Source organism: Symsagittifera roscoffensis, chromosome 3 (genome assembly GCF_963678635.1).
Source record: "Symsagittifera roscoffensis chromosome 3, txSymRosc1.1, whole genome shotgun sequence".
In the NCBI taxonomy this organism is placed as follows: domain Eukaryota; kingdom Metazoa; phylum Xenacoelomorpha; order Acoela; family Convolutidae; genus Symsagittifera; species Symsagittifera roscoffensis.
In genome coordinates this window covers 78,836,735-78,863,954 of record NC_087064.1, presented here as the reverse complement: position 1 = coordinate 78,863,954, position 27,220 = coordinate 78,836,735, and the positions used below count along the sequence as shown (strand labels likewise).

At 36.3% G+C, this 27,220-nt stretch overlaps 1 protein-coding gene across 1 annotated transcript in view; it reads right to left on the bottom strand.

Annotated features, from left to right (window-relative positions):
- Window positions 1-7,866: 7,866 nt before the first annotated feature.
- Window positions 7,867-27,220, bottom strand: part of LOC134842886 (clustered mitochondria protein homolog) — a 62,614-nt gene continuing 43,260 nt past the window's right edge. The window contains exons 11-16 of the mRNA XM_063859394.1: window positions 24,925-25,144; window positions 18,432-18,670; window positions 16,008-16,570; window positions 15,616-15,836; window positions 14,790-15,287; window positions 7,867-8,972 (exon numbers count right to left, since the gene is read on the bottom strand). Coding sequence (XP_063715464.1) covers window positions 14,813-15,287; window positions 15,616-15,836; window positions 16,008-16,570; window positions 18,432-18,670; window positions 24,925-25,144 — 1,718 coding nt within the window. The 3' untranslated portion in view covers window positions 7,867-8,972; window positions 14,790-14,812. The remainder of the gene's footprint in view (window positions 8,973-14,789; window positions 15,288-15,615; window positions 15,837-16,007; window positions 16,571-18,431; window positions 18,671-24,924; window positions 25,145-27,220) is intronic.

Here is a 27,220-nt window from a genome sequence, read left to right as displayed (position 1 = left end):
CTCAACTTGTTTTGAAGAATTTCATGGAACCAAACACAGTCTCAATTTATGCGAGAAGTTTTGAAAACAACCAATTAAAAACAAAAAATTGATACAGTTCCAATCGAAGTTTTTTTTGCTTACAATATTGCCTGAAAAACAATAAATTTTACCTATATTCAGATGAAAAAGCAATAATATTACATTTTTCATAACTTTTTTTCAACAAATACTGAAAAATCGGTTTCAATCGCATCCAGAACCCTTAGATAGATGTCATTCCGAGATCGAGATGCTGACGCCTCTTGTGCAATTTGTTCTGTCTTTTTTGAACAAAGCAAAGGTAAAGGTTTGGAAATCGCGTTTCTTCATTTTCGAGTTGATGTTTTTTGTCCATGTTTTCTGGAAAAGCTGTGTTTTGCGCCGCTGGATGCGGTCTATTGAAGTAATAATACCAAGGCTTTATTCCGTGTTTTGCGATGAGACCCAACTGGAATAGAATGAACTAAAACTTCCAAAGGATGGTTGGCTCACCGAAAATTGCGGGTCAAAAACCTGTAATTCCAATATATTTTCCCTTCACTTGGACTTGTTGGATGCAGCATATTTAAAATGCGTCTTACGAACCGCAATTTTCAGATGAGGGATTAAATTGAGCTTTCAAAATATAGCGTAAGATTGAGAGAGAGAGAGAGAGAGAGAGGTCACACCACGGTTGACAGACAGCGCCATTGGGCGTTTTCTGTCGGTATTTAATTGGCAACAATGCATGGACAGATGATTGACAGTACAGATTGAACAGATTTGCATGAATTGACTTATTGCTCTTTGTTTTTCCCCTCTTACAAAAAACTCAAATTTTCAAACACATGAAAAATGATATGGAAGTTTTAAGAACTTGAAAATTCAACTGTTCAAATCAATTTCTTTGGTCTCGCATCAAATACAGCTAATATAGAAATAAAACTTGTATTCAAACTGGTGATGAAATGCTTTGAGTTTTTGACCAATTCCAGGTCAGCCCTCTCCTTGGGCACACAATTAGTTATTTCAGTTTTTGTTTGATCTTTGCTGTTGTTTCCCCGTTTTTGCCTTTTTAGATGTTTGGTCTATCAAGACTCCGATCAGATTAGTGATCACGGTCGGTTTCTATACGTTCCTACGTGATGCGGATTTATCTTGGCTGCCAATATAGTTTAGGCTGCTGTAAGGCACTAATAGTTGTTAGCGCCCTCGTTTCACGGTCTCAGCTTGGATGTTGACTGACTCAAACAAATTTTTTTTTTTCTAAAAATTGATGCAATTGAAAAAACTTGCGTACCCATACGCGAGATCAAAAAAAATTGCCATTAAAACAGACAGCCGCTTGTTGTAAACAAATGACGGCAAAAATTCTGCTTAAAACTGTTTGCTTATTTTTTCTTCGACAAGAATCTCAACCAAAAAATTTTGCAGAGTAGTTTTTGAGAAAGAACAAAATTTCCAAAAATCAGTACCAACAATAAACAAACTTCAATTTTCCGAAGTTTGTTTATCCACATAAATCAGGGCATACCAGCTGATCCAGCAAAACTTTCTGAAATTTTTCATTCCAGATGAACCTTCAATATTGAATTTCAAAAGGTAATTTTTTGAGAAAAGTCAAAAATCTTCAAAAAGACGGTCAAATTTTAATAATTCGAAAACTCCTGGAGGCGAGTAATTTTTTCCTTCAAAAAATAGGGCACATTCGCTAATGCAGAGAGGTTTGTCAAAACTTTTTGTTTCGATTAATTTTTGAGATCAGATTTGGCAGGGTAGTTTGCGATAAATGTATGAAAATAAGATCGCTTTATTTGAAAACGGAACACACACTACAACTATTTTTTACCTGTAAAAAATTAGTTTTACTTGAAACTTTTATTAATATTTTATTAAGATTTACCGAGTTGAAAGTTTTACTAGGATTGGTGGTATTGGTTTGAATTTATTGGTTTAATTTCATTTTTTCAAGTGTGATTAATTTGATCTTTTACAGTGTTAATTTTAGCTCAAATTGCAACAACTAAGCTGCAACGACAAATGAAGGGACCACTTTTCATAACGAGGCCAAACTGTGTTTTGTGAATTGTAAGCTGATTCCTCTACAAGGAGGCTCTCTTTGTTTTTTCATTGCCTTTGATCGTCCCGACAAAATTTTAACATTTTACAAGATTTCTCTGGAATCCAGGTACATACAGGCACAAAATCCTGCGTCTATACAGTGCACTGTTTAGCCTGGCAAAATAACATGCTTCAGAAGTTCTCACTTTTTTCTCACTATGCCCACCAATCAAACAAACGGCAGGTTTTGTAATTTGAGACAAAAAAATGATAGATAACTTCTGGAATCTCTATTTTTGTATAATTCTGTTTGATTTTATCATAAAGTCTGATACCTTTTTTAATACATTTTAAGAAAAAAACGCTATAGTAAGTTTGAAGTGAAACTCCAAGAACAAAAAAAAATTACTGAATTTTGGTATCGAATACATTGCATTTACCAGTACAAGATCCAAAAATTACCAAATTTACCAGTTCTTTTTGTTAAAAATAACTGACTTTTGTCACTGATTAAGAAATTGAGAAGTGCTACGTGGTAAAACAGCTTTTTAATTGTAGTCGAATTGAAGTGAGAGGTCAGCCTTACCTGCAAAATTGGCCAAATAAGTGTGAACCGATTTTTTTTCAAATCCAAAAGATAGGATAAAAGGTTTTAATATAAAATCACAATTGATCCCCTGTGCTGCTTCTTAGAGTGCAAAGTGGCTGTTTTAAATAAATCAAAAACTGAACATTTACTAAAAAAATTTTATTTCTCGAAAGATCGGGACAAGAAAAATGAGCTGTCAAAATTTCGTTAATAAAGCTGTTTGCTAATGCGTCAATATAATTTTGTTGCTGGTCTGTTGACTGAATCAAGTAGCTGTTTAAAAAACGATGTACGTGTAATTGAAACAGTGATCTTCATTTCTTTCATTACTAATTTCAATCTAATTCATGGATAAATTTTTTATTCAAAAAGGAACAATTTTTAATTATTGATTTTTTTGCTGAGTGTAAAAAATTCCAGAAAAAGACCTGACAAATTTAAGTTCGAAAACTTGAAGAAATCTGTTAGGTGGATAACATCAAAGCAGCAATTTAAATACTGAATTTTTACTCCTATAACAATTTATGTCAGACACTCAGGTCAAAATAGTACTTCATAAAAAAAGCGAATACGTAAGCCTAATAAGAGATAGTTCAAATCACAATTTCAGTCAATCAGCCTCAAACTAGAAACACTTACGAGAGAAAGAGTCTTGTATTCGAGAAATAGAATTCTTCTACCAAACAATTGTTTTCATAACTTTGTTTTTAAAATTTGAGCTATTGCAAAAGCATAATTACGTGCTGAATGTCTTGAAAACATAAGCAAGTTTCTTAGTTTATATATTGATTAATTCTTATTTAAATTGCAGTGTTTTTGAAATTTAAGGACAGCAAATTTTCATCTCGATTTTGGAGGTTACCGTTTTTTCAAAGTAAGAACAATTTGACCTTCTACAGGGTGAGCGTTAAGTCCAATCACAACAAATAAGCTGCAACATCAAGCGAACGGAGCAATTTTACATGCTTCATGATTTCAAATTTGTTTTTGTATGCAAGGGAAAGTTAGCAAAAAAGTTCTTTCGCACTATGCCAATTGATCAAATAAATTGAAGATGCACTCTACACTCAATTCTTAAATAATCAGATTTTTCAAGTGAAAAACGAGCACTTGGATAGCTTCAATTAAACTCAACTTAAACTTGAGCATTCTATTGGGTGTTGGCCATACTGCAAACTTCAGATGGCTGAATAAATTGTTTATAGTTATTCTGATGTTTGATCCAATTTTTGAAATCCCTGATCTCGGAATTTTGGATTGTATCCTCGTTGCCGCGGACAAAAAATTGTTCCACTAATCGCTGTTGACTGATTTGTGTTGTGGCTTTCTGTATCATAAGCCATGTTTTTCGACTATTTGTCAATGCGCATTTTCAATAGTTTCTGGGTTGAAGTGATTTTAGTAAGTGCGTTTTGTGTTTGGTTGGACTGGAGATACATTAAAGCTGTGTCGAGTTAGTGTCCGAGGGAAAAAAGCCGTTAAAAACTAGCATTTGGCTCACTAGGGTGCAGAAATTGATCATTTTTGGATTGGGTGGCTGTTCAAGAAGCTTTAGTCTGAGTACAAAATAGTTTTTTCAAAAATCCGAAAAACGTTTTTTTTTCTTGAAATGCAAAATTTTATCATTCGTCGTTTGCTTCGGCTTCTCTTGCAACTCGCTTTGGTTCAACCGTCCCACCTTTAGCTGCTGGAGCGACTGGGATAGGGCTAGATATGGTAATGATTGCTTTACCGTTGTTTGAAGCTCAACGAAAAATCTATCTGGTTTCAACGTTCTCTGATCAAACTTCATCGATTCTAGATTAATCATTTGAAGCTCGGTCAAATTTGAATTGCAAAAGTAATATACGTTGAACATTATGAAAAAATGCTGCTGAATGTTTTGAATTTTCACGAAGCCGAGCTGTTCTAGAAAAACAGAAGTTCCGGTATGGCGGTGAAATCTGGCACAAAATAGACGCAGGATTTTGTGCCTCATACAGGCACAAAATCCTGCGTCTATACAGTGCACTGTTTAGCCTGGCAAAATAACATGCTTCAGAAGTTCTCACTTTTTTCTCACTATGCCCACCAATCAAACAAACGGCAGGTTTTGTAATTTGAGACAAAAAAATGATAGATAACTTCTGGAATCTCTATTTTTGTATAATTCTGTTTGATTTTATCATAAAGTCTGATACCTTTTTTAATACATTTTAAGAAAAAAACGCTATAGTAAGTTTGAAGTGAAACTCCAAGAACAAAAAAAATTACTGAATTTTGGTATCGAATACATTGCATTTACCAGTACAAGATCCAAAAATTACCAAATTTACCAGTTCTTTTTGTTAAAAATAACTGACTTTTGTCACTGATTAAGAAATTGAGAAGTGCTACGTGGTAAAACAGCTTTTTAATTGTAGTCGAATTGAAGTGAGAGGTCAGCCTTACCTGCAAAATTGGCCAAATAAGTGTGAACCGATTTTTTTTCAAATCCAAAAGATAGGATAAAAGGTTTTAATATAAAATCACAATTGATCCCCTGTGCTGCTTCTTAGAGTGCAAAGTGGCTGTTTTAAATAAATCAAAAACTGAACATTTACAAAAAAAATTTTATTTCTCGAAAGATCGGGACAAGAAAAATGAGCTGTCAAAATTTCGTTAATAAAGCTGTTTGCTAATGCGTCAATATAATTTTGTTGCTGGTCTGTTGACTGAATCAAGTAGCTGTTTAAAAAACGATGTACGTGTAATTGAAACAGTGATCTTCATTTCTTTCATTACTAATTTCAATCTAATTCATGGATAAATTTTTTATTCAAAAAGGAACAATTTTTAATTATTGATTTTTTTGCTGAGTGTAAAAAATTCCAGAAAAAGACCTGACAAATTTAAGTTCGAAAACTTGAAGAAATCTGTTAGGTGGATAACATCAAAGCAGCAATTTAAATACTGAATTTTTACTCCTATAACAATTTATGTCAGACACTCAGGTCAAAATAGTACTTCATAAAAAAAGCGAATACGTAAGCCTAATAAGAGATAGTTCAAATCACAATTTCAGTCAATCAGCCTCAAACTAGAAACACTTACGAGAGAAAGAGTCTTGTATTCGAGAAATGAAATTCTTCTACCAAACAATTGTTTTCATAACTTTGTTTTTAAAATTTGAGCTATTGCAAAAGCATAATTACGTGCTGAATGTCTTGAAAACATAAGCAAGTTTCTTAGTTTATATATTGATTAATTCTTATTTAAATTGCAGTGTTTTTGAAATTTAAGGACAGCAAATTTTCATCTCGATTTTGGAGGTTACCGTTTTTTCAAAGTAAGAACAATTTGACCTTCTACAGGGTGAGCGTTAAGTCCAATCACAACAAATAAGCTGCAACATCAAGCGAACGGAGCAATTTTACATGCTTCATGATTTCAAATTTGTTTTTGTATGCAAGGGAAAGTTAGCAAAAAAGTTCTTTCGCACTATGCCAATTGATCAAATAAATTGAAGATGCACTCTACACTCAATTCTTAAATAATCAGATTTTTCAAGTGAAAAACGAGCACTTGGATAGCTTCAATTAAACTCAACTTAAACTTGAGCATTCTATTGGGTGTTGGCCATACTGCAAACTTCAGATGGCTGAATAAATTGTTTATAGTTATTCTGATGTTTGATCCAATTTTTGAAATCCCTGATCTCGGAATTTTGGATTGTATCCTCGTTGCCGCGGACAAAAAATTGTTCCACTAATCGCTGTTGACTGATTTGTGTTGTGGCTTTCTGTATCATAAGCCATGTTTTTCGACTATTTGTCAATGCGCATTTTCAATAGTTTCTGGGTTGAAGTGATTTTAGTAAGTGCGTTTTGTGTTTGGTTGGACTGGAGATACATTAAAGCTGTGTCGAGTTAGTGTCCGAGGGAAAAAAGCCGTTAAAAACTAGCATTTGGCTCACTAGGGTGCAGAAATTGATCATTTTTGGGTTGGGTGGCTGTTCAAGAAGCTTTAGTCTGAGTACAAAATAGTTTTTTCAAAAATCCGAAAAACGTTTTTTTTTCTTGAAATGCAAAATTTTATCATTCGTCGTTTGCTTCGGCTTCTCTTGCAACTCGCTTTGGTTCAACCGTCCCACCTTTAGCTGCTGGAGCGACTGGGATAGGGCTAGATATGGTAATGATTGCTTTACCGTTGTTTGAAGCTCAACGAAAAATCTATCTGGTTTCAACGTTCTCTGATCAAACTTCATCGATTCTAGATTAATCATTTGAAGCTCGGTCAAATTTGAATTGCAAAAGTAATATACGTTGAACATTATGAAAAAATGCTGCTGAATGTTTTGAATTTTCACGAAGCCGAGCTGTTCTAGAAAAACAGAAGTTCCGGTATGGCGGTGAAATCTGGAGGCAATCTTTTCAACGATCATTTTTTCAGCCCTTGCGGCTTTGTAAACGCAAAGCGTCTCTTTTAGCAGTTGAATGGAACTTAAACTGTAATCAAATTTCAAACCGCAGATCAAATTTGATGTAAACAAAACCGATACGTCTTCAATACCTTTATTGCAATAGCATTAGAAGCTACAATGTTACAGCTGTTTGTCTATGGATTCCACGAAAGCAAAAAGATCAACGAAAAATATCCTTGTTTCAGTGTAGAATGTGCAGAAAATTGAAAAAACAATGATTGGACCCGGCGAGTCATTATAAAAAGAGATGAAAACAAAAACAAAAAAAATTGTTTAAATGCGAGCACGCTGTTTCAAAAATTTTAGCCGCTACACTCAGGCCTCAAAAAACTATCGGAAGAAGCGCAAGTGACATTTGAGAATGGGGGAGAAAATTATAGCTCTCAAAGCGAAACTAAAACACCCTTCCATAAAAACAGATAAGACAAAATAAATCCAATCTGCCTAACAAAACAAAACAGAATCCAATCTGCTAAACAAATGAGAAAGAAAAATGATTCCCAAAAAGGCGTCAAAAGAAAAACTAATTTTATTCCAGCAAAATTAAAGTTCACAAAAAAACGTGAACTATTTCTAGTTTCAAATACTAAGTTGCTCCACATTTTTCAAATGGTCGGAACAATATTTGACATTCTTCCTCGTGACATCCTTAATGTAAAACGGCGTGATTGGCTGCAGGGGTTCAGAAGAATTGATTAGCGAACTAATCGAGATACATGGCATAAGTTTTGTCTACGAAGTATTTTAATTGTTGTAAGATGTGATCTGTTAAAAATTACGCAAAAGATTGTAAAGGCGATTGGTTTTTTAGAACAATGTTCCCGTCAACCTATCAATTTCTCCGCAACCCTGATTAGCTGTGAATGTTAAATTCAATGTGTTTGACACTTATATATGTCGTGGTATGCAATACCATGCATATCCACTTCATTTGGCCTCGATATACAATCGGGCGATAAAAGGAAGCTATTTTGTTTCCATACAACCAATTTCAAATATTGTAGAGCAACAATAAATGATCAGCCCCATACATTATCTTTTGATAACCTTTCTGGCAGTATTTTAATGTTTTTTTTTCAGATAGAAATCTCCATTTTGTAGATGTATGGAACTGGTCCATTGAATAGATTGAGTATCAGGAACCAGTCTGGCATCCAAAAATTACTTAAATTCGCAATTGGAGCCATAATAAGGCGCCACATTTGGAGCCAGTTCGTTCTGTTAATAGCACATATTAAGGCAGTATTAGTTAAAATGCACGACTAGAAAATATCAAAATATATATTAATGTGTTATATTGAGTCCAATATATTACAAAGAAACAGTTCTAGATTACAAACTGTGCTCTCAACAGCACCATGGATGAAGGAAAATATAAGAATATGCATACAAATATATAACATGTTCCCTCTTCGTGGTTGTTGATTGGTTACCAAGGCTCCGATACCTGACTTGACTCTTTCATATCTGAGAAGGAGACTAATTTCACCACCAATAGTGCATCAAAAATTAGTCCTTGTTCAATTTTTATCTTGTTAACACTTATTTGTGGTTATTTTGAGAACCGATTAGAGCCATGATTCAATCGCGTCTCGTTTGAACAAAGTCGAATTAGGACTAGCTAATGCAAATACACGCATTTAAAAAATAGCAGAGAATATGAAGAAAGAGCGGCAAGAATACAAGTTTGAGATAGAAGAGAATCAAAGATATAATAAAGTGGGTTAAGTCTTATTCTGAAGTTTTGGCCTGAGAAACTGTAGCTAAGAGTGTAGGCAGGTGACAGGTGAGGACGAGAGAAAGACTCTGAGCGTGCCTGTGAGTGGTGGCCACCTTCAGCTGCATCACCGGTAAATAGCGGCAAGTCCACTCTTAAACGATCTAAAGCAAATCACATCTTGAATGAACCAGTCATACATGCAATTGCCTCAGTACTTGTCCCATTGAACGTACCAAGTAACCATGTTCTGATCTGATGTTTCACTTTTACCATTCAAAGCCTTTAACCAGCTAGTATCATTGTTCAAAAAAATATGGCCTAATTAAGGTAATCGCTAAGGAGATTGTTTAAGAGCGCACTAGCTACCAATAAAGCAGATAAACACGAGAATGTCTATGTTCCGAAATGATAACGCTTTCTAACCGCTAGCAAAAAATCGCATGGGTCAAAAATCAATGTTCAACGATGCGGAGAATCGCTGAAATTTGAAGAGTGCAAAAATTATGAAAACCATTTTTACTCGTCACAATTCCTGACAAGTGTTTAACCCAAATTTGAGGGAAATGAAGACAATAACTTCCCACATATTAATTTTAATTGATGCCGCATGTTAACGGAACAAAAGTTACCCAAGCACGGCACTACAGTTTTTGGTGAATAATCTAATAATTCAGGCTTTGTACCTGCTATATTCAACTAGAGAAAAAATAAACTAGGAGTGAAATTCTTATCGTTTCGCAATTTCGACTATCGGACCGCCGAAACTCGATCTGATGTTTCACTTTTACCATTCAAAGCCTTTAACCAGCTAGTATCATTGTTCAAAAAAATATGGCCTAATTAAGGTAATCGCTAAGGAGATTGTTTAAGAGCGCACTAGCTACCAATAAAGCAGATAAACACGAGAATGTCTATGTTCCGAAATGATAACGCTTTCTAACCGCTAGCAAAAAATCGCATGGGTCAAAACTACGTGCACATCAATCCACTGAGCAACAACTCAGAAAAAGTTCCAAGCATAGACATCCAAACACTTTGATAAATTTACTCAATTTGAGCAAAGTGGATAATTTTTTTTATTCAGCTGGAAAATCATAAAAATATGATCCACTTTCGAAACTAAAAGTCGTCCACGTTTTCGTGACCTTTACCCTTTTGCTTTTCGATAATGAAGTTTGCCTATAAAAGAGTATTCACTACGTTCACTGACTCTTAGAAATGTATGCAAAAGTTTGAAACAATTTCAACAAAGATTTTGTAAAAAAAATCTGAAAAAATCCAAAGGCTTATGAAAATAACCCAATTAAACCAAACTTATTGAATATGAAGTTAATTTGCAAGTTTAATAGCGCTGGATCACAACAAAAAAAAGATAACAATAAAAAAGCACCCGTAAAGAAAATGAAAAAAAAAACACGAAAATTCATTTAATTTCAAAAACTTCAGCTAGAAAGAATCACACCCCTGAATCTCGTGCGACACTCGCCACATATCTCCGTAGACAAAATATTCAAGAACAAAAGAGGCTCCTTTTCCTCCCCCTCCTCACATAAGCATCGATTTTATGGTGTAACGAGGGGTTTTACAAGGTTAAATATGAAGACCAAATATGTTTGTCATGACCTAATTAGTTTGCATGCCTAAAAAATTAAGAGAAAAGTTACTAAAACAAAACACATGGCAAGTAAACCGACGAAGAAACAAACCGAATCAATAAAACCGACAAAAACCAAACATACAAATGGGCTAGAAATGGATATCATAAATTGGAGATCGTGTGAACGAAGTTATTAACGGAAAAAGACAACTGCCCGATTGCAATTCCTTGCTTACTGCAAGGGTAATCATCAATACCGGCTAGATGCTTCAATTCGATATTTCAATCAATAATCTGCACTGACGAAAGAAAACTGACGCATCTACTTCAAGTTAAAAAATATGCACTACGCATTCACAAAATATTAAAGATGTTGAGCAATGACTAGCATTCCAATCCTATTATCGGCCAAATTAACGTCTTGAATTTCGCAAATCGATGTCATCATCATCAATTGTGGTTTATACACCCCTTTTTTTGCTGCTCAAAAGTGTGCTAGATTGAGGCAGCGCATCAGTGACGAAAAAAATCAATGTTCAACGATGCGGAGAATCGCTGAAATTTGAAGAGTGCAAAAATTATGAAAACCATTTTTACTCGTCACAATTCCTGACAAGTGTTTAACCCAAATTTGAGGGAAATGAAGACAATAACTTCCCACATATTAATTTTAATTGATGCCGCATGTTAACGGAACAAAAGTTACCCAAGCACGGCACTACAGTTTTTGGTGAATAATCTAATAATTCAGGCTTTGTACCTGCTATATTCAACTAGAGAAAAAATAAACTAGGAGTGAAATTCTTATCGTTTCGCAATTTCGACTATCGGACCGCCGAAACTCGATCTGATGTTTCACTTTTACCATTCAAAGCCTTTAACCAGCTAGTATCATTGTTCAAAAAAATATGGCCTAATTAAGGTAATCGCTAAGGAGATTGTTTAAGAGCGCACTAGCTACCAATAAAGCAGATAAACACGAGAATGTCTATGTTCCGAAATGATAACGCTTTCTAACCGCTAGCAAAAAATCGCATGGGTCAAAACTACGTGCACATCAATCCACTGAGCAACAACTCAGAAAAAGTTCCAAGTATAGACATCCAAACACTTTGATAAATTTACTCAATTTGAGCAAAGTGGATAATTTTTTTTATTCAGCTGGAAAATCATAAAAATATGATCCACTTTCGAAACTAAAAGTCGTCCACGTTTTCGTGACCTTTACCCTTTTGCTTTTCGATAATGAAGTTTGCCTATAAAAGAGTATTCATTACGTTCACTGACTCTTAGAAATGTATGCAAAAGTTTGAAACAATTTCAACAAAGATTTTGTAAAAAAAATCTGAAAAAATCCAAAGGCTTATGAAAATAACCCAATTAAACCAAACTTATTGAATATGAAGTTAATTTGCAAGTTTAATAGCGCTGGATCACAACAAAAAAAGATAACAATAAAAAAGCACCCGTAAAGAAAATGAAAAAAAAAACACGAAAATTCATTTAATTTCAAAAACTTCAGCTAGAAAGAATCACACCCCTGAATCTCGTGCGACACTCGCCACATATCTCCGTAGACAAAATATTCAAGAACAAAAGAGGCTACTTTTCCTCCCCCTCCTCACATAAGCATCGATTTTATGGTGTAACGAGGGGTTTTACAAGGTTAAATATGAAGACCAAATATGTTTGTCATGACCTAATTAGTTCGCATGCCTAAAAAATTAAGAGAAAAAATACTAAAACAAAACACATGGCAAGTAAACCGACAAAAAAACAAACCGAATCTATAAAATCGACAAAAATCAAAACATACAACTGGGCTAGAAATGGATATCATAAATTGGAGATAGTGTGAACGAAGTTATTAACGGAAAAAGACAACTGCCCGATTGCAATTCTTTGCTTATTGCAAGGGTAATCATCAATACCGGCAAGATGCTTCAATTCGATATTTCAATCAATAATCTGCACTGACGAAAGAAAACTGACGCATCTACTTCAAGTTAATAAATATGCACTACGCATTCACAAAATATTAAAGATGTTGAGCAATGACTAGCATTCCAATCCTATTATCGGCCAAGTTAACGTCTTGAATTTCGCAAATCGATGTCATCATCATCAATTGTGGTTTGAAAGTCAGCTGCTCAAAAGTGTACTGAGGCAGTGCATCAGTGACGAAAAAGTTAATGTTCAACGATGCGGAAAAATTATGAAAACCATTTTTACTCGTCACGATTCCCTGACAAGTGTTTAACCCAAATTTGAGGGAAATGAAGACAAAAACTTGCCACATATTAATTTTAATTGATGCCGCATGTTAACCGAACAAAAGTTCCCCAAGCACGGTACTACAGTTTTTGGTGAATAATCTAATAATTCAGGCTTTGTGAAACTTTCCTATCGTGTTTCCCTAAGGAAACAGTTTTTACGCACAGTTGCCTATAATTTACAGGCGGAATTCAAAAGTTACAAAAATGATCAATTTTCGGCAGTTCCTTTTCAGTTTTGGCAAAGTTGCACTTCGTCACTGTTGAACGCCGCCATTTGAAAAACATCAAATATTGCAGGACAGGCAAGCCGACAAAAAAAACAACAGCAACTTATAGTCGAAAACGTTGTTCAGAAAAAATCGAAACATGGGTATATCGCAAACAATCGGCAAACACTGGCCACACGTGAAGCAGAGAACAATTGCATTGAAATTTCCAAAGCTACAGATCGTGATTATAGCAAAAGCACCACCAAAAGAGCTTTTTTGTTTGCGAGTTACGTTGGAAAAAAGTAGGTTCAAACTAATACACTACGCTCGGAATCTCGCAAGTGTAAAAACCTTTGAACAAGTTATTCATGGTAAAAAAAATCTAGTATCCGATTACAAAACACACACTATTGCAAGTGTTAAAAGAAAAAAAATTAGAAACGCTCAAAGACACATACGTACACATTTGTAAAAAAAGTTGTTTAAAGAACAAGACTATTTCTCGTTTACAAGACTCTTTCTCTCCCAGGAGTATGAAAAGACTTTAAGACTTTTTCCTGAAAAAAAATCAGCAAGACCTATATAAGAGTACTCACTACAAGACCAATTTCAAAACACATTGGCGAAGTTGCACTTCGCATAAACAAGCAAAAACATGACCGATGACGCTACTGGGAAAAACTGAATGAGTAACTTTGAGCCTACAAAATTTCGTAAATCACGCACGCCAATTATGAAGCATTAGCAGTACCAGCCAATTTGATAGAAAAGAAATTTACCCACTAACATGCCTCAATTTAAACAACAGTCTATGGAAATTATCCCCCCACACGCCATATTAAGTTAAAAGTGATATATTTCACTCCTAGTAACAAATCAATTACGGCAAATAAGCGTCCTTCAACCAATTCGGAACGATTTCTATGACAGATAAAATATCCGCTTACGCGTTAATAGCGCGAAATATATCGCGCGTCAATTGTCTCAAATTAGCCAAAATGGCAATTTTTAAATCTCCATAACTTTAGGAAAAATGATCACAGGTGAAATATCTTTCCAAATTAAGCTCAGGACAATGATAATTTTTGAATAATACAAAAAATCCCGTCAAAAATGGCTAGTTAAAAAGTCGAAATTTGTCGGAAGAAAAAACCACCCCGTGCACAAATATTCCGCTTATTTCGTTACGAAAGTCGGAACAATAATAGTATGTGTTAATATCCTTAGCATTGGCTGTACTTAATAGCTGGTTATTGATCAAAATTAACACTTTCGAAATGAACACATGTTATCGCATCAATATTTGCGACTTAGGTTGGTAAAAAAAATAATTCATACTATAAAACAAGCATTGCTTGTGTAATTAAGCTCCAATTTGTATTTCCAATATTAAAACTTACCACAAGAAGTCCTTTGATCGTAACTCAAAACTTCACCAGGAGTCAAGCACACCCATAAAAGGAATTCCAACAAAACTTTTTACACTTTTTAGACAAATAATTCATGAGAAAACTGGGTCAAAAACTATTGTTTTTTATCCCGAGCAAAACCTAAATCCACTTTTGAATCTCATATTAATTCGTGTTTTTGCTCACAAAAATGACTAACTCGCACACAATTGTAAAAAAAGAGTTGGTCGTTTTATGACAGTATCTAGTTCCGTTTACTAGAACAACTTTTTAGTTCTGCTTCTGGAAGCAAAAACAAATAAAGACATGATTGAAATCTACAATTGACAATTTTCAATCCAAACTACATGTCGGAAACTGAAAATTGAAGTTTGGCACTTAAATTTATCTTGCAAGGTCTGTCAAGGTCCAACGTGTTCTCTCACACATTGTGTCTGAAAAGAACTGAGTGAGTGTGCATGTTCCTGTGGATGTATGCCTGACTCGCCTGTTGTGGATGCAGTTTTGGCGTCAATCCAGTGGCTCCGCTGTCACATGGTGTTCTCCACTAGAGGAGTCGTGATCTCCCCCACTACTGCAATGATCCTCCGTTTCCTTCCGGCTCTCACTGACATTACTGCCCCTGCTGCTGCTCATGGTCCTATCCCCACCCCCACTGCTAGTGCTGACTTCTGCTTCTGTTGTGATGACATTGTCACTCTTATGGTGAATCTGGTCGTCCGATGACACGCCGCCGCAGCCGTCCCCCGATTTGGTCCATGGCAGCGTCTGATGTCCTGCATCACCATTGTCCTGACTGTGCTCCACTACCACTTGGGCCGTCTTACAGTTAGCACTCAATTGACTGCTGTTTTCAGACGAGTTCTTTCTGCCTGACGAAGATGGTGCTGTCGATTTCTGCTTTTTGTCACAACTTGTCCTGCGTGCGCCACTTTTGCCACCCTTTGACACTTCTGATAATATCTCATCTTCGCTATCCTCTTTCCTGAAGAGCAGCAACTTAAGTGAGGTTCGATATTAGGTGCAAACTAATTTATTTATTTTCTCAGCAGTGAGTCAAACCAAACAAAAATAACTGGTTGCCCCCTACCAAAACCAAGAAGGAGCGTGACAAAAGTTTGCCCCCAACAAAATGTCCAAATTGAGATGGGTTTTCAAATGACCATTGTTTTATGTTTATTTGAATTGAAACTGATTGGGGGTGCCGTGGGTTGTAGTTCAGCCACCAAGCTAAAAAAAAAAGTGCGAGCGGGACAAAAGATAGCAGATTGGTATGCTATCTTCATTGTGTATAGCATAATGTTTGCTTGTACTTGAGGTGGAAGAAGAAGAACCCATTGATGACGTTGAGCATCTCCAGCACTCCCTTGTGAGTCGGCTGGGTGATGAAGAGTGCGGGAAGTGCTGCATTGGCCAGGGAGGCAGAGGCACTCTTGGAAAACTGGTTGATCTTGCGCTGCAGTGCCACCGCCTGACTCGTCAAGTGCTTCAATAGCTCACTACTCTCCCGCGTCTTCTCATTCTCCTCTCCCAGCTACACCACAAAACAAAACAAAAACATGACAGCAAATCCTCGACAGTCAAAATGTAATGACTTTATTTGGCGCGAGAGGGTGCGTGCTTATGGCGTATTGTCTACTAGTAGTATCTATAAGTACATGATCTACTTATTAGTGAATGAAAAGTCCAAAGAACGGACACAGACCTCCGTTTTGTAGATGTTGAATGCCTCCTTCTCGTACTGCAGAGCGGATCGGAAGTCTCCTTGGCAGGAGGCCACACACGCCTTCAGGTGGTGTGACAGGGCAGTCTTAAGGGACATGGCGCCACAGTGTGTCTCGTTCAGAGTCAGCGCATTGTGGAGGAAGAGGAGCGCCTGGTCGAACTTCTGCAGCGAGTGCAGCACCAGACCTATGTTAGTGTCCACCGTGGCCACTTCGGGGTGATCTTCTCCAGTGGCCACACACATCAGGTATCTGGCTCTGTGCAGCAGATAAAGGGCACTGTGGGGCTGTTCGGAGCAGAAGCAGTAGAGCGCCATACGTAGGTACTCAGAGGTGGTCTGCATGCAGTCGTATCCACCACACCGCTCGTACATCATGATGGCCTTGTGTTGATGTGAGATGGCCTCCAAAGGGTCTCCCAGGATGTAGTTCAGATGGGCTAGCAGTTTCAGACACAATGCAATCTCACTGTGGATGGGACCGTACACGTGGTTCAACAGATGCAGCGACTCCGTGATCAACTCACAGCCCGGACGCAACAGACCTACGCATCAGACGTTAACTATAGTAATAAATTTGACCCAGCGATCACTGAAAAATCTAATCACAGAGACAAGCTGTAACGAAATGGCAAAAAAGTCCTAGAATTTCAATAAATTACTAAAAAGCAAAACAATTGCGTAAAACTAACTTTGAATCAAGTACCTGAAAAAATACATATAACCTTATAACTCCCTGACTTCAAAGAGCATATTATGATTGACATTTTCTGGACATAGCCAACAGACAGTCAGGAAAGAGTCTGAACCCAACGAAACAGGAAAAAAACAGACTGCTCTTTGAATTTCTAGAATAACTTATGATTGAAACTTTTTTGATAAAAATAACCCAAATTGAGAACACTGGATCAATAAGTAAACCTTTTTTTATTCCGCTGAATAATAAATTCCAGTTTCGAAAGTAGACGTCGATCAAGTTTTTGAGCGACCTTTATAATTTTGCGACCTTTAATATATGAGCATTCACTACGTTCACAGTCCTTAGGGTATAAAGTCGACGGGCGCTAACACTAGGCCAAGTGGGAAGGAACCTGGAGCATTTGAACATTTAATAAAAAAGCAAGTTGAAAAGTTAAAACGTGTACGAAAAGTTCTTAACTGGAACAAGTCTTGTTTCCGATTTCAAGACACTTGCTCGAACAGAAATTTTTGCCCTCGCAACAACGCAATATAAGTTCACAACGCAAGCTGAAACCGTTTAATCAAGAGCAAAGTTACAAACTTTCAACAAGAGTAAAAAAATCAAAATCAAAAAAAATCTATGCTTAATAAAACAACTTTCATGTTGAAAAACGGGAAATAAACCAACGGAAACTAGTCCAAAAACCGCGAATTCGAAAAAAAATCAACACTTTGACTAACACCGGAAACGAACTACACCAATTTACTACCTAAATGAAGGCAGTTTTATTTGAATTTTCAAGAAATTGAGAATGTCTGAAATTTACCTTTCCTACACATTTGACATTCTGTGCCTAAAGTTATTTACGGGAAAAAATCTAGTACACGATTGCAATACCCTCTGACTAACACCGGAAACGAACTACACCAATTTACTACCTAAATGAAGGCAGTTTTATTTGAATTTTCAAGAAATTGAGAATGTCTGAAATTTACCTTTCCTACACATTTGACATTCTGTGCCTAAAGTTATTTACGGGAAAAAATCTAGTACACGATTGCAATACCCTTGTTTACCGCAAGGGTAAATAACTCTCTGTAACTTCTTTATAAGCACTTTCATTTGCGACTCAAGTTGAAAAAAATGACACCGTAATAAGACGCTACGCTCTGCATGTGTAAAATGGTCCAACTTGCGATAACCAAATTTCGCGGGTTCTACAAACAAATACTTGTGAAGTAAGCTTTTGGGTACTTCTGTTCTGCTGCAGAATCCGCAAAAAACCGAAATTATCAAAGAAATAAACTTGGCATTTCGAGCTGACTCAAAATTTGACCATGTCTGTGGATGTCAAAATATCAAAAAATCGCCTTGTGGATTCTACGACAAAACCGTTTTCAGTATGTTGCAGAATCAGCTTAAAGAATCAGCAATCAAAATTCAGTTTGCCCACGTAATGTCCGAACTTTATTTAAGGCCGAAGAATTCAAGTTTGCAAAAAGTATATTCCTTGGCAATAATCGAGGCCGGATCTTTAAAAACTTATGCAGGGTGCTTCATCATTACACTAAATTGGCAGCAGAACGCATAAAAGCTAGCTTCCTCGGTTACAAGACAAGATTCTCGGAAGCCTAGTTTCCTAGCAAATATACATTTTGGTGTAGAATTTTGTGTAATTCTAGAGCTTAAGTGTAATCCTAAGCAGTATTTACAGGTGACCGTACCTTGTTGTATGCAGTGTTGTCCCTTGTTGAGGAGCTTCAAGCCTTCGTTGGCTTTGGGCAGCACATGTTTGACAATGGGAAACAGATTGAGTATATCTGAGGAACGGAAAGTGGGCGAAATTGTTGAGAGGAAGTCGTAGTTCCTCAGCTTCAGCTGCACTCCCACTTTGGAGCAGAGGGTGCGCAACAGGGAACACTGCAGCACACCATACTGCCCACACACCTCCTCAATACAATCACTACAACACGAAAACATTCCAATAATTCACATGCAATTCAAACGTGTATACACAGGGAAAAGCGGGGCCAGTTTTCAGGCGAAAAAATTGATTGTACAAATCTGCGAGGAACTTCAAGAGTAGGCAAAACCACGCCATTCTGTAACACATTTTTCATTATTCATAAAACTTCATTTGACTAGCGCTAACCACAAAAACAAGGCAAAAGAAGCATTTATGAAAAACGGCACTAATAGTTTTTTTTCACACTTTTTTACCCAGATTAAATCACGATTTCAAAGAATTTGATTGCTGAACTAATTTCAAGACAAGGCTCCATTCACTGCTTTTCTACATCCATTGGCGGATTCAAAGGTGGAGATACGCCTTCCTCGAGGATTGTCCCCATGACCACCAACAAGGTACTATTTTAAGACATCCATTTTGGCTGACTGACCCAAAAAATTTCATAAGCCACCCATATATCATCAAAAAGGCTCCTACTAAAAAGAGCCTAAAACAATATTTGCGTATTTCAAAAAAACGTATTCATGGTAAATTTCAAAACGGCACCTGCTAAAAAGAGACTAAAACAGTATTGGCGTAAAAACTTAGTCAAAAAAGGGACTCAATTTGGTCGACCTATTTATTTGAAAAAATTGCCTTCACCTCAATAAAACCACAGATCCGCGCCTGCCGACTATCAAAACAAAAAACGACAAAAAATTAAAAGCTCTGGCTTCATCAAATCGGAACAATGAAAATTTTTTCGAATAAAAAAAAATTCCGAGAAAAAATATTGGCACTGAAAAATAACTACACTGTTCGAGCAATGAATCAAAAGGAATTTAAATAAGAAAAAAGCCAACAAGTAGTCTAGGAAAGTGTCAATAAACCCAAGGATGGAAAACGGGGAAAAATTGTTAAAATATGCACCTTCGAAATGCAAGGAAAACTAGCAGGCCCACTGCAGCTAAATCTGCGCCTGAAAAATGGCAACGTTTATCTTTAACAGAAAAAGAGTTTGGATGTATGTCTGGTTAGCTGTTTGTACAGATGGCTGGATGGATAGCTGATATGGATGGAAGCATGGATGACAGTTTAGATGGATGGCTAGACGGCTGGTTGGGTGGACGGATGGATGGCTTGAATGATGGATGGATCGAAGGATTGACTGGATGGGTGTATGGGTGGCATGATGGATAACGGTTTTGATAGATGCCTGTGTTGATGAGAGCATGGCTGAATTAACCAGATGCCGGGTTGATTGGTTGGTTAAATGGTTAGATGGATGTGTTTAGATCGATTGATGGTTGGAGAGATGGGTCACTCAAAATTTAGATGGACGGCCGACTGTATGGCGGATAGCGAGATGGAGGAACGACTGGATCGATGATAGATGACTGGTGGGATGCCGGATGGATTGCCCAATTGCAGATGGCTGCCTTAGATGGGTGGATCGCTGGATGAACAGATAGATGGCAGGCTGGGCGGAGGGCTAGAATGGTAGATAGATAGCTGGTTGCATGGAAGGCAGAATGGATGAATGGACGGCCAGATTAATGGGTGGCAGATGAATGAGCTATGAATAGTTATATGGCTAGACTGTTGGATGGTTTGTTGGACGGATCAATCGATGGCTAGATTGATGGTGGTTTAGTTGACGGCCCGTTGAATGGATGCATATGAGTATCGAGACGAGCGGAGGGATCAATGAATGCATGGGTGCTTGGATAGATGAACAAATGGATGGCCAAATGACTGGTTGGATGGATGGCTGATTCAAGTAATGGATGGCTTGAATGCTGAATTTATGGATGACTGCTTGGGTGGATGGATGACTGGTTACATAGATGATTGGTTGGTTGGATGTCTAGATATACCATTGGCTGGATGGCTAGATGAAAAGATAGATGACTTAATGATATGAAGGCCTGGTTAAATGTATAAATGAATGGGTGATGCTTAGATGGCGGGATTGATGCAGGGCTGAAAGGATTGATGGATAGATGGATAGTTAGTTGGATAGCTTGATATGCCGACGACTGGATGATTGACTTGTTAGCAAGGATGGCCAGATGGATGGACTTGTTAGTTATCTGACTGAATGGATTGCTTGATGAGTGGACAGCTGGTTGAATGACGTGATGGATAGATGGATGGCATTATATATTAATAATTTGATGGATGGCTTGTTCGTTGAATGGATTGGATGGATTGAGAGCTGGATTGATCGATGGATGGATGGCTAAATTGAGGGATGGATGGCTTGATGAATAAGAGGCTTGATAGATCGTTGGCTGGTTAACTTAACGAATGAATGGATGATTGAATAAAATGACTGGTTGGATGGATGGATGACTAGTTGGATAGATGAATGGCTTGATGAATGGAAAAATGGCTATTTGAATTGATAGAAGAATCAATAAATGGATGGATCATTTGACTATTTAATGACTTGAATGGATGGATGGCTGGCTTTTTGGATGCATGGATGGCTAAATGAATGAGCTGATTTATGAATAATTAGCTTGATGGCTGGTTGTCGGATGACTAGTTGGATGGATCGATGTATGAAAGACAATATCGATGGATGACTAGATGGATCAGTTGGATTGCTTAATGGATGGAAGGCTAGATGAAAGGATAGCTAGATGGATTAATGTCTAGATGGATAGATGAATATCTTGTTGGAAAGATCGATGGATGTAAGAATTAATGGCCAAACGAATCGGATTGATGGATGGCTGGTTGGATCCCAGACGACTGACATGATCTGAGCAGTCAATTTTGGAGGACTGCAACCCCGGAGAGTAACTTAACAGACCCCGCCAAAGAAACATCTTTAGAAACTTTGGAAATATCGAGAACACTTAAAGAGACTGAGAAATCATATGCATGTAGGTCATATCTGCAACTACTGACAGTACCCTGATATCAGCCCAACAAACGACCGAAATTATAAATTTTGAGAATTATGTTTTTTCACTTAAATTTTCGAAAGTTTTGAAAATTAAGAAAAAACCATATCTCAAAAACTATATCTCAGGCGCCGAGCAGTCATATTTGAAGGCCAGATATAAGCCTCCTGAGAATAACTCTACCTTGACAACGCCGTACTATAGAGTTGAGAATTTCAGACTTGAGGCGAGCATGCCGAGTTAAACCTGATAAGTCCCCGTCATTGGGTTGGTAATTTCGGGAGATTTATTAGCTTTTTCGATTGAGACTTTTGCATCATAAAAAACGCCATACCTTGAAAACCAATAATAAATGAGGGCTCATGTTTAGATAAAAAAATGCTAAAATTCGCAAAAAAGCTTTCGAAAACCCGAACTGCTCCAAAAATCCGTCCGTTCTATGGAAACTAGAGCAAAAAAATTAAGTAGAAAGACGATTGTCTGATAAAGAAAAAAAATTTTCAACTCGTAAAAACTTCAGGCCTTTGTCATCTTTGCATGGAACTCCAGGCCTTTGCCATCTCAAGCAAGATTGTTACCACTGTGAACATAGGATCCACGGGTGCTAATGTGGTATGCACAGTTACGAAACTAAACTGACGAAAACTTAATTCGACAGACAACCATGAAGCCGAAAAACCATCATCAAAAATCAAACCAAAATTCTACAATTTTACACAAAGAGGCAAAGCGGAGCTTCGTAACACTTGCGATACAACGCAAGCATAGAAGAAACAAATAATGAAAAAAACTAGGTCAACCAAAATTCTCATATGTCTGGATTAAAAAAAAACTACAGGCGCAGCTAAAGCTGGAAGTATGCGTTTGATATTGAATGAATTTTCTATACTAATGCGGCACAAAAAATGTGATTTCAAAAATAGGACTTTGCCCAAAATCTTAGAGTAAAAAATCTTGAGATAATCAATTTTCCCAAGAAGTTCACGTTTCTCTTACGGAAAACTAAGAAGTCGCCGTTTCTGTAGGAACAACTATCGCAACCGGTTCCTCATTTAAACTTTTCATCTCAGATTTGATTTTAAGAATAATAAAAAAACTTCCAAAAAACGGTCAAAGTTCTAAAAAAAAATAACGGTAAAAAGACTTTCCAATATCCATAACTTTATTCTACGCAAGGCAGGTTGTGGCTGCTTAAGCAGAGAATATATTTCCAAAACCGGTTTTCTCGATTGAACACGACCTGAAAACTGTCACGGTATTTTTCGCGTGAAGTCAAAAAGGTTCCAAAAAATTGTCAACGTTTCAAAAATTCTGAAACAAAGTGGGCACAGCCAGCTATAAAGGTAGGCTTTCAGCAACCTGTTGTTTCGATTAAAATATGATATCAGATTTGGCAGGATAGTTAGCGAGAAAAGTACAAAAAACGGTCAACTTATCAAAAATTTGACATTTCCGAGAATCAAAGCTTTCTGTGTGATAATAGAGGGTGTAGACGCTTATGCAGAAGGCAATCAATCAATCTGCAGTTTCGATTAAATCCAAAATCTCAGATTTGTTTTTCTCTCGGAGATTAATTTTCGAGAAAAGTCAAAAATTGAATGTTAAACTGATACGGGACGAAATGCCAAATACTGAAAACTGGACTTTGTCCATAACCTGTTCTTTCTCCACATAAAAGTGATAATTTCTAAGATTTTGGAATTTTCCTACAAACATAACCTTTCTCTTACAAAAACTTAAGTAGTAGCTGCTTCTGCAGAAAAATTCGCTATAATTGAGTAAGGATTTCGATCTCAAATTGTACCATTATAAGTTTTTATACGAAAATAAAAATATACGATTATACGTTATAAGATCTTCGGCTTATACGATTATAAGTTAAAAGTTTTTTTTCATTATTTGAAAAGTCGGATTATTTGACAACACCCAATTTTAACCAACTTGAAGAAAAACTGGAACAAACTTTTTATTGCGCTGGAAAATCTGAAAACCAAATGAACTTTCAAAACTAGAAATCGATCACGTTTTTCGTGACCTTTATTTTTTGCTGTTCGATAATGGAGTTTGCCTTCCTTTTAACAAAGGAAATGAAGTGAATTTAAAAGGAAATCAAAAATCAAACCGCAAAATAGTCAAAATTGAGTTTGATTAAACTTGAAGACTGTTCCTGAAACAAAAACACTAAAAATTAGCAGATAAAATTTTGGAGCGTAAAAAACTAAAGCCAACCACACTAACTTTGCATGTGATAAAATGGAAAGTAAGAAGCCAAGTTGTGTACATAATCTGCATTTCAAAACTTTCTCGAAAATTACGAAGTTGGAAAATTTCTGAAAAGGAGTTTATATTATAAAAATTGTACTTCTGCGATTCACAGTGGATCTATAAAAGGCTATCCAACCTGCCTAAGCATAGCACGTTTCTCTTATTTACCTACATACCAAACTGAGTTATTTTGTTGAGCGAAGATCTTTTTGTGCGACTTCAGGTCGTTTTTTTTGCGCCTAGAATTTTCCGCATTTCCGAATTTGTACGTACCGCTAGTGCAACCGAAATCAGTCAGGCTGAGGTAAACCTGAATCTAGAGGTCAAGTGATAGCTCGATCTCACACTATAAACAGGCAGTGAATCGATTACACGATTTGACTATCACAAAGTATACGCCTCACCACTATGCTAAGTGCCTATCTCAATGCTACGTGCTTAATTGTACTGTTGTATGAAAGAAACGGCTTTCATCAATTCATCAAATAGCTTTCTTCATTTCATTTAAAAAAAACATCAATTATGTTGACTTAATAGTAATCAAATGCATATTATTAAAACGCATTATTAAATAGCCAATTCAGCCTCTTGCTAAAAAGTGCCAGCAAAAGTAGCATTCATATTCGCGGCTTATGTTGAAAAAAGGAGCCATGTAGAGTACAGGGGTCAGCTCGTGTAAAACCCATTCTTTTATCACACAAAAATGACTCGTGAGCAAATATTCGAATGTGGGAAAGTAAAAGCTGATACATTTGCGCTCGCCAAACTACTTGCATTTAAATTCGTTATTGAATGCACAATTTTCGTTGAAAATTGATGGATATACTTGTTGCTGTAGTTAAATTGCGGGTTCATTAACAAAGGCATAATTGCGGGTTCATTAAATTACCTCATTCTTAATCACATATTGATTCGTCTCTCTAGAAAACAACTAATTTGAAAACAACGCTGTTTTGAATGTAATAAAGTATTTTCCCTCCTCCTCCCCTCTGCCTCTTCCTCTCACTCTATCTCCCTTTCGTTTTAATTTCTCATTTCTCGCTCACGTATTCAACCAACATATCTTTTCTGTGTTTACTAAACACTCACCCCCTGAGTTGGAAGTAAAAGTAGTCCTTCAAATCTGTCTTGATCTGTCTCCACAGCTGAGTGGGGGACAAGTGCATCCACGACCCAATACCAGTCATGCCCCCCACAGCAGAGGAGTAGAGGGGAGGAGCATGGACATGTTCCTGCAGCGGAGAAGGGAGCAATGACGAGGAAGAAGCAGCCCCACTCACGTGTCGCTGACTTGATTTCTTCTTCTTGTCTACACAAAGAGAGTATTTGCTTCAAACTGCCAAATGTTCGACAAATTTAATAATCAGAATTCATGCTATTACATTTTTTCCCGCTAACTTCTGACAAGCCTACACAATAGTTCAATAGCGTGCGATAGGGCTTCCGGGTTAAGCAAGTTGTAAAAACCAGAAAAATTATTGTTTAATATGCTAAAACAATACGTTGAAAAAACTTCATTATGGTGAGATAGTGAAGCAGCCCGCACTTAGATATATAATAGATTAAAGTTGAACTTGATGGTTTGGAAAATTAGCGTTTTATCAACCAAACAATTCGAGCAATCGAGTTTTGAACATTTTCAATTGATTTTGAAAGCTGGAAATGTTTCGTAAACAATACAAAAAGTTTCAGCGAGCAATTCAAGTGATGAAAAATGAAATTTTTCATCTGATATTATATTACTCTTGAAAAGCTGAGTTTTCAGGCCAGCCCAATGACAAAAATTACCGAACACTGGGAACACACTGCAAAAACAAATTTAAAAAATTCAAATAAATTTGACTAGTAAATAAAAAGATAGCCAACAGACAGTTGGAAAAAGTCAATGAGAGCAAAAAAATAATACATTGACTCAATTTTTGATCTACAGCTGTCTGAAGATCAAAACCAATTTATGATTGACATTTGTTTTGATAAAACTAACACATTTTGAAAAAACTAGATCAATAGGTAAGTTTTTTTATTCCGCTAGAAACATCTGATAAGTAAAAACTTCCTTTACATTTTTGATGTTCAGTTCTAGAGTTTGATTTCCTTTCAACATGAACTGAATTTAGAAAGAAATTCAGTGTCACACCGCGAAAAATCACAATTGAACGTGAACCAATTTCCCGAAAAAAAACAGCCGTCATGACCTATGTAAGTCTTCAAAAATCAAATCTTAAAAATCAAAAGAAAATCTTGAATCTAATCACAAGCTAAAGAACAAGGATAGCCGATTGCTGTGCAAGTAGCACAGAATGTTTCGACCAAACTTTTTCGAAAAATACAAAAAAAAGGTTTTTTCTTTTTTAAAATTGTGTCGTCTTTTGTTATAGGTGTGATGAGAGAACCTAAACGAAAGACAGAAAAACTGATAGCAAAAAAAATTAGGGACATTTGTTAACAGTTTTTACATTAAAACAATATAAAATTTCAAAATAAGTGAAATTAGTTACAAAGAATTGGAGTAAAATCAAGTAATAGTTAGTTTTAAAATTTTGAAACTAACTCGTATAAGACTATTACAAGCCTGCTCGCTCACTTTAACCGCTTGAAATTAGACGAAAAACCAAAAAAAAAAATTCAAACCTGTTTTTCGAGACAATGGAAAAATTTTTTGCAATTTTTAAATTTCGTTCAAATCGCACTTGATAGGGCTTTAATATGATGTATCACTCGATCCATTCCCATGATTATCATGATTATTTATGGTACCTGATGTTGCGTGAAAACCAAGAGGAAACAAACTAAAACGCATCCGAATACCAAGTTCCTGTCAATAGTCGGAACAAAATTTCAAGCAAGCAAATTCAGTTAAAATGAGAAAAACATAGAAAGAAAAACATGCAACTAATTGCAAAATGATAAAAACATTCAAGATTCAAAAGTGGAAAGGAAGTAATCGAAAGTAAAGCATCAAAAAAAGCAAATCAAGAAAAATTTCAAGCAAGCAAATCAAGCCATAGAGTAGTTTAAGTTTAAGCAGATTAAATTTCCAGCAATGTAGCAATCTTAGTCAAAAATTTTCAAGCAATTAAAGAAATTTAGTGCATTAAAATGAATGTAAAACGATGTACACCAAACCAAGAGGTTGTAATTGTTCAGACCACTGAAAGTAGGAAAGAAAGTTGGATTTAGGCGTGTTTGAACACATTTTCTATCTCAAGCAAAATGAAGTATCACAAATATCGATCGTATTACCATATTACCAACTTCAGTGGTGATCGATCGACCCTTAAACTTGATAGTCCATTTTTTTCCGTTTTGAAAAAAAATTCGGTGCTTTTCTGTCTAATGTGGAAAGTAAATCAAACGAGTAACACAAAAAGCTCCTAGGTAAATT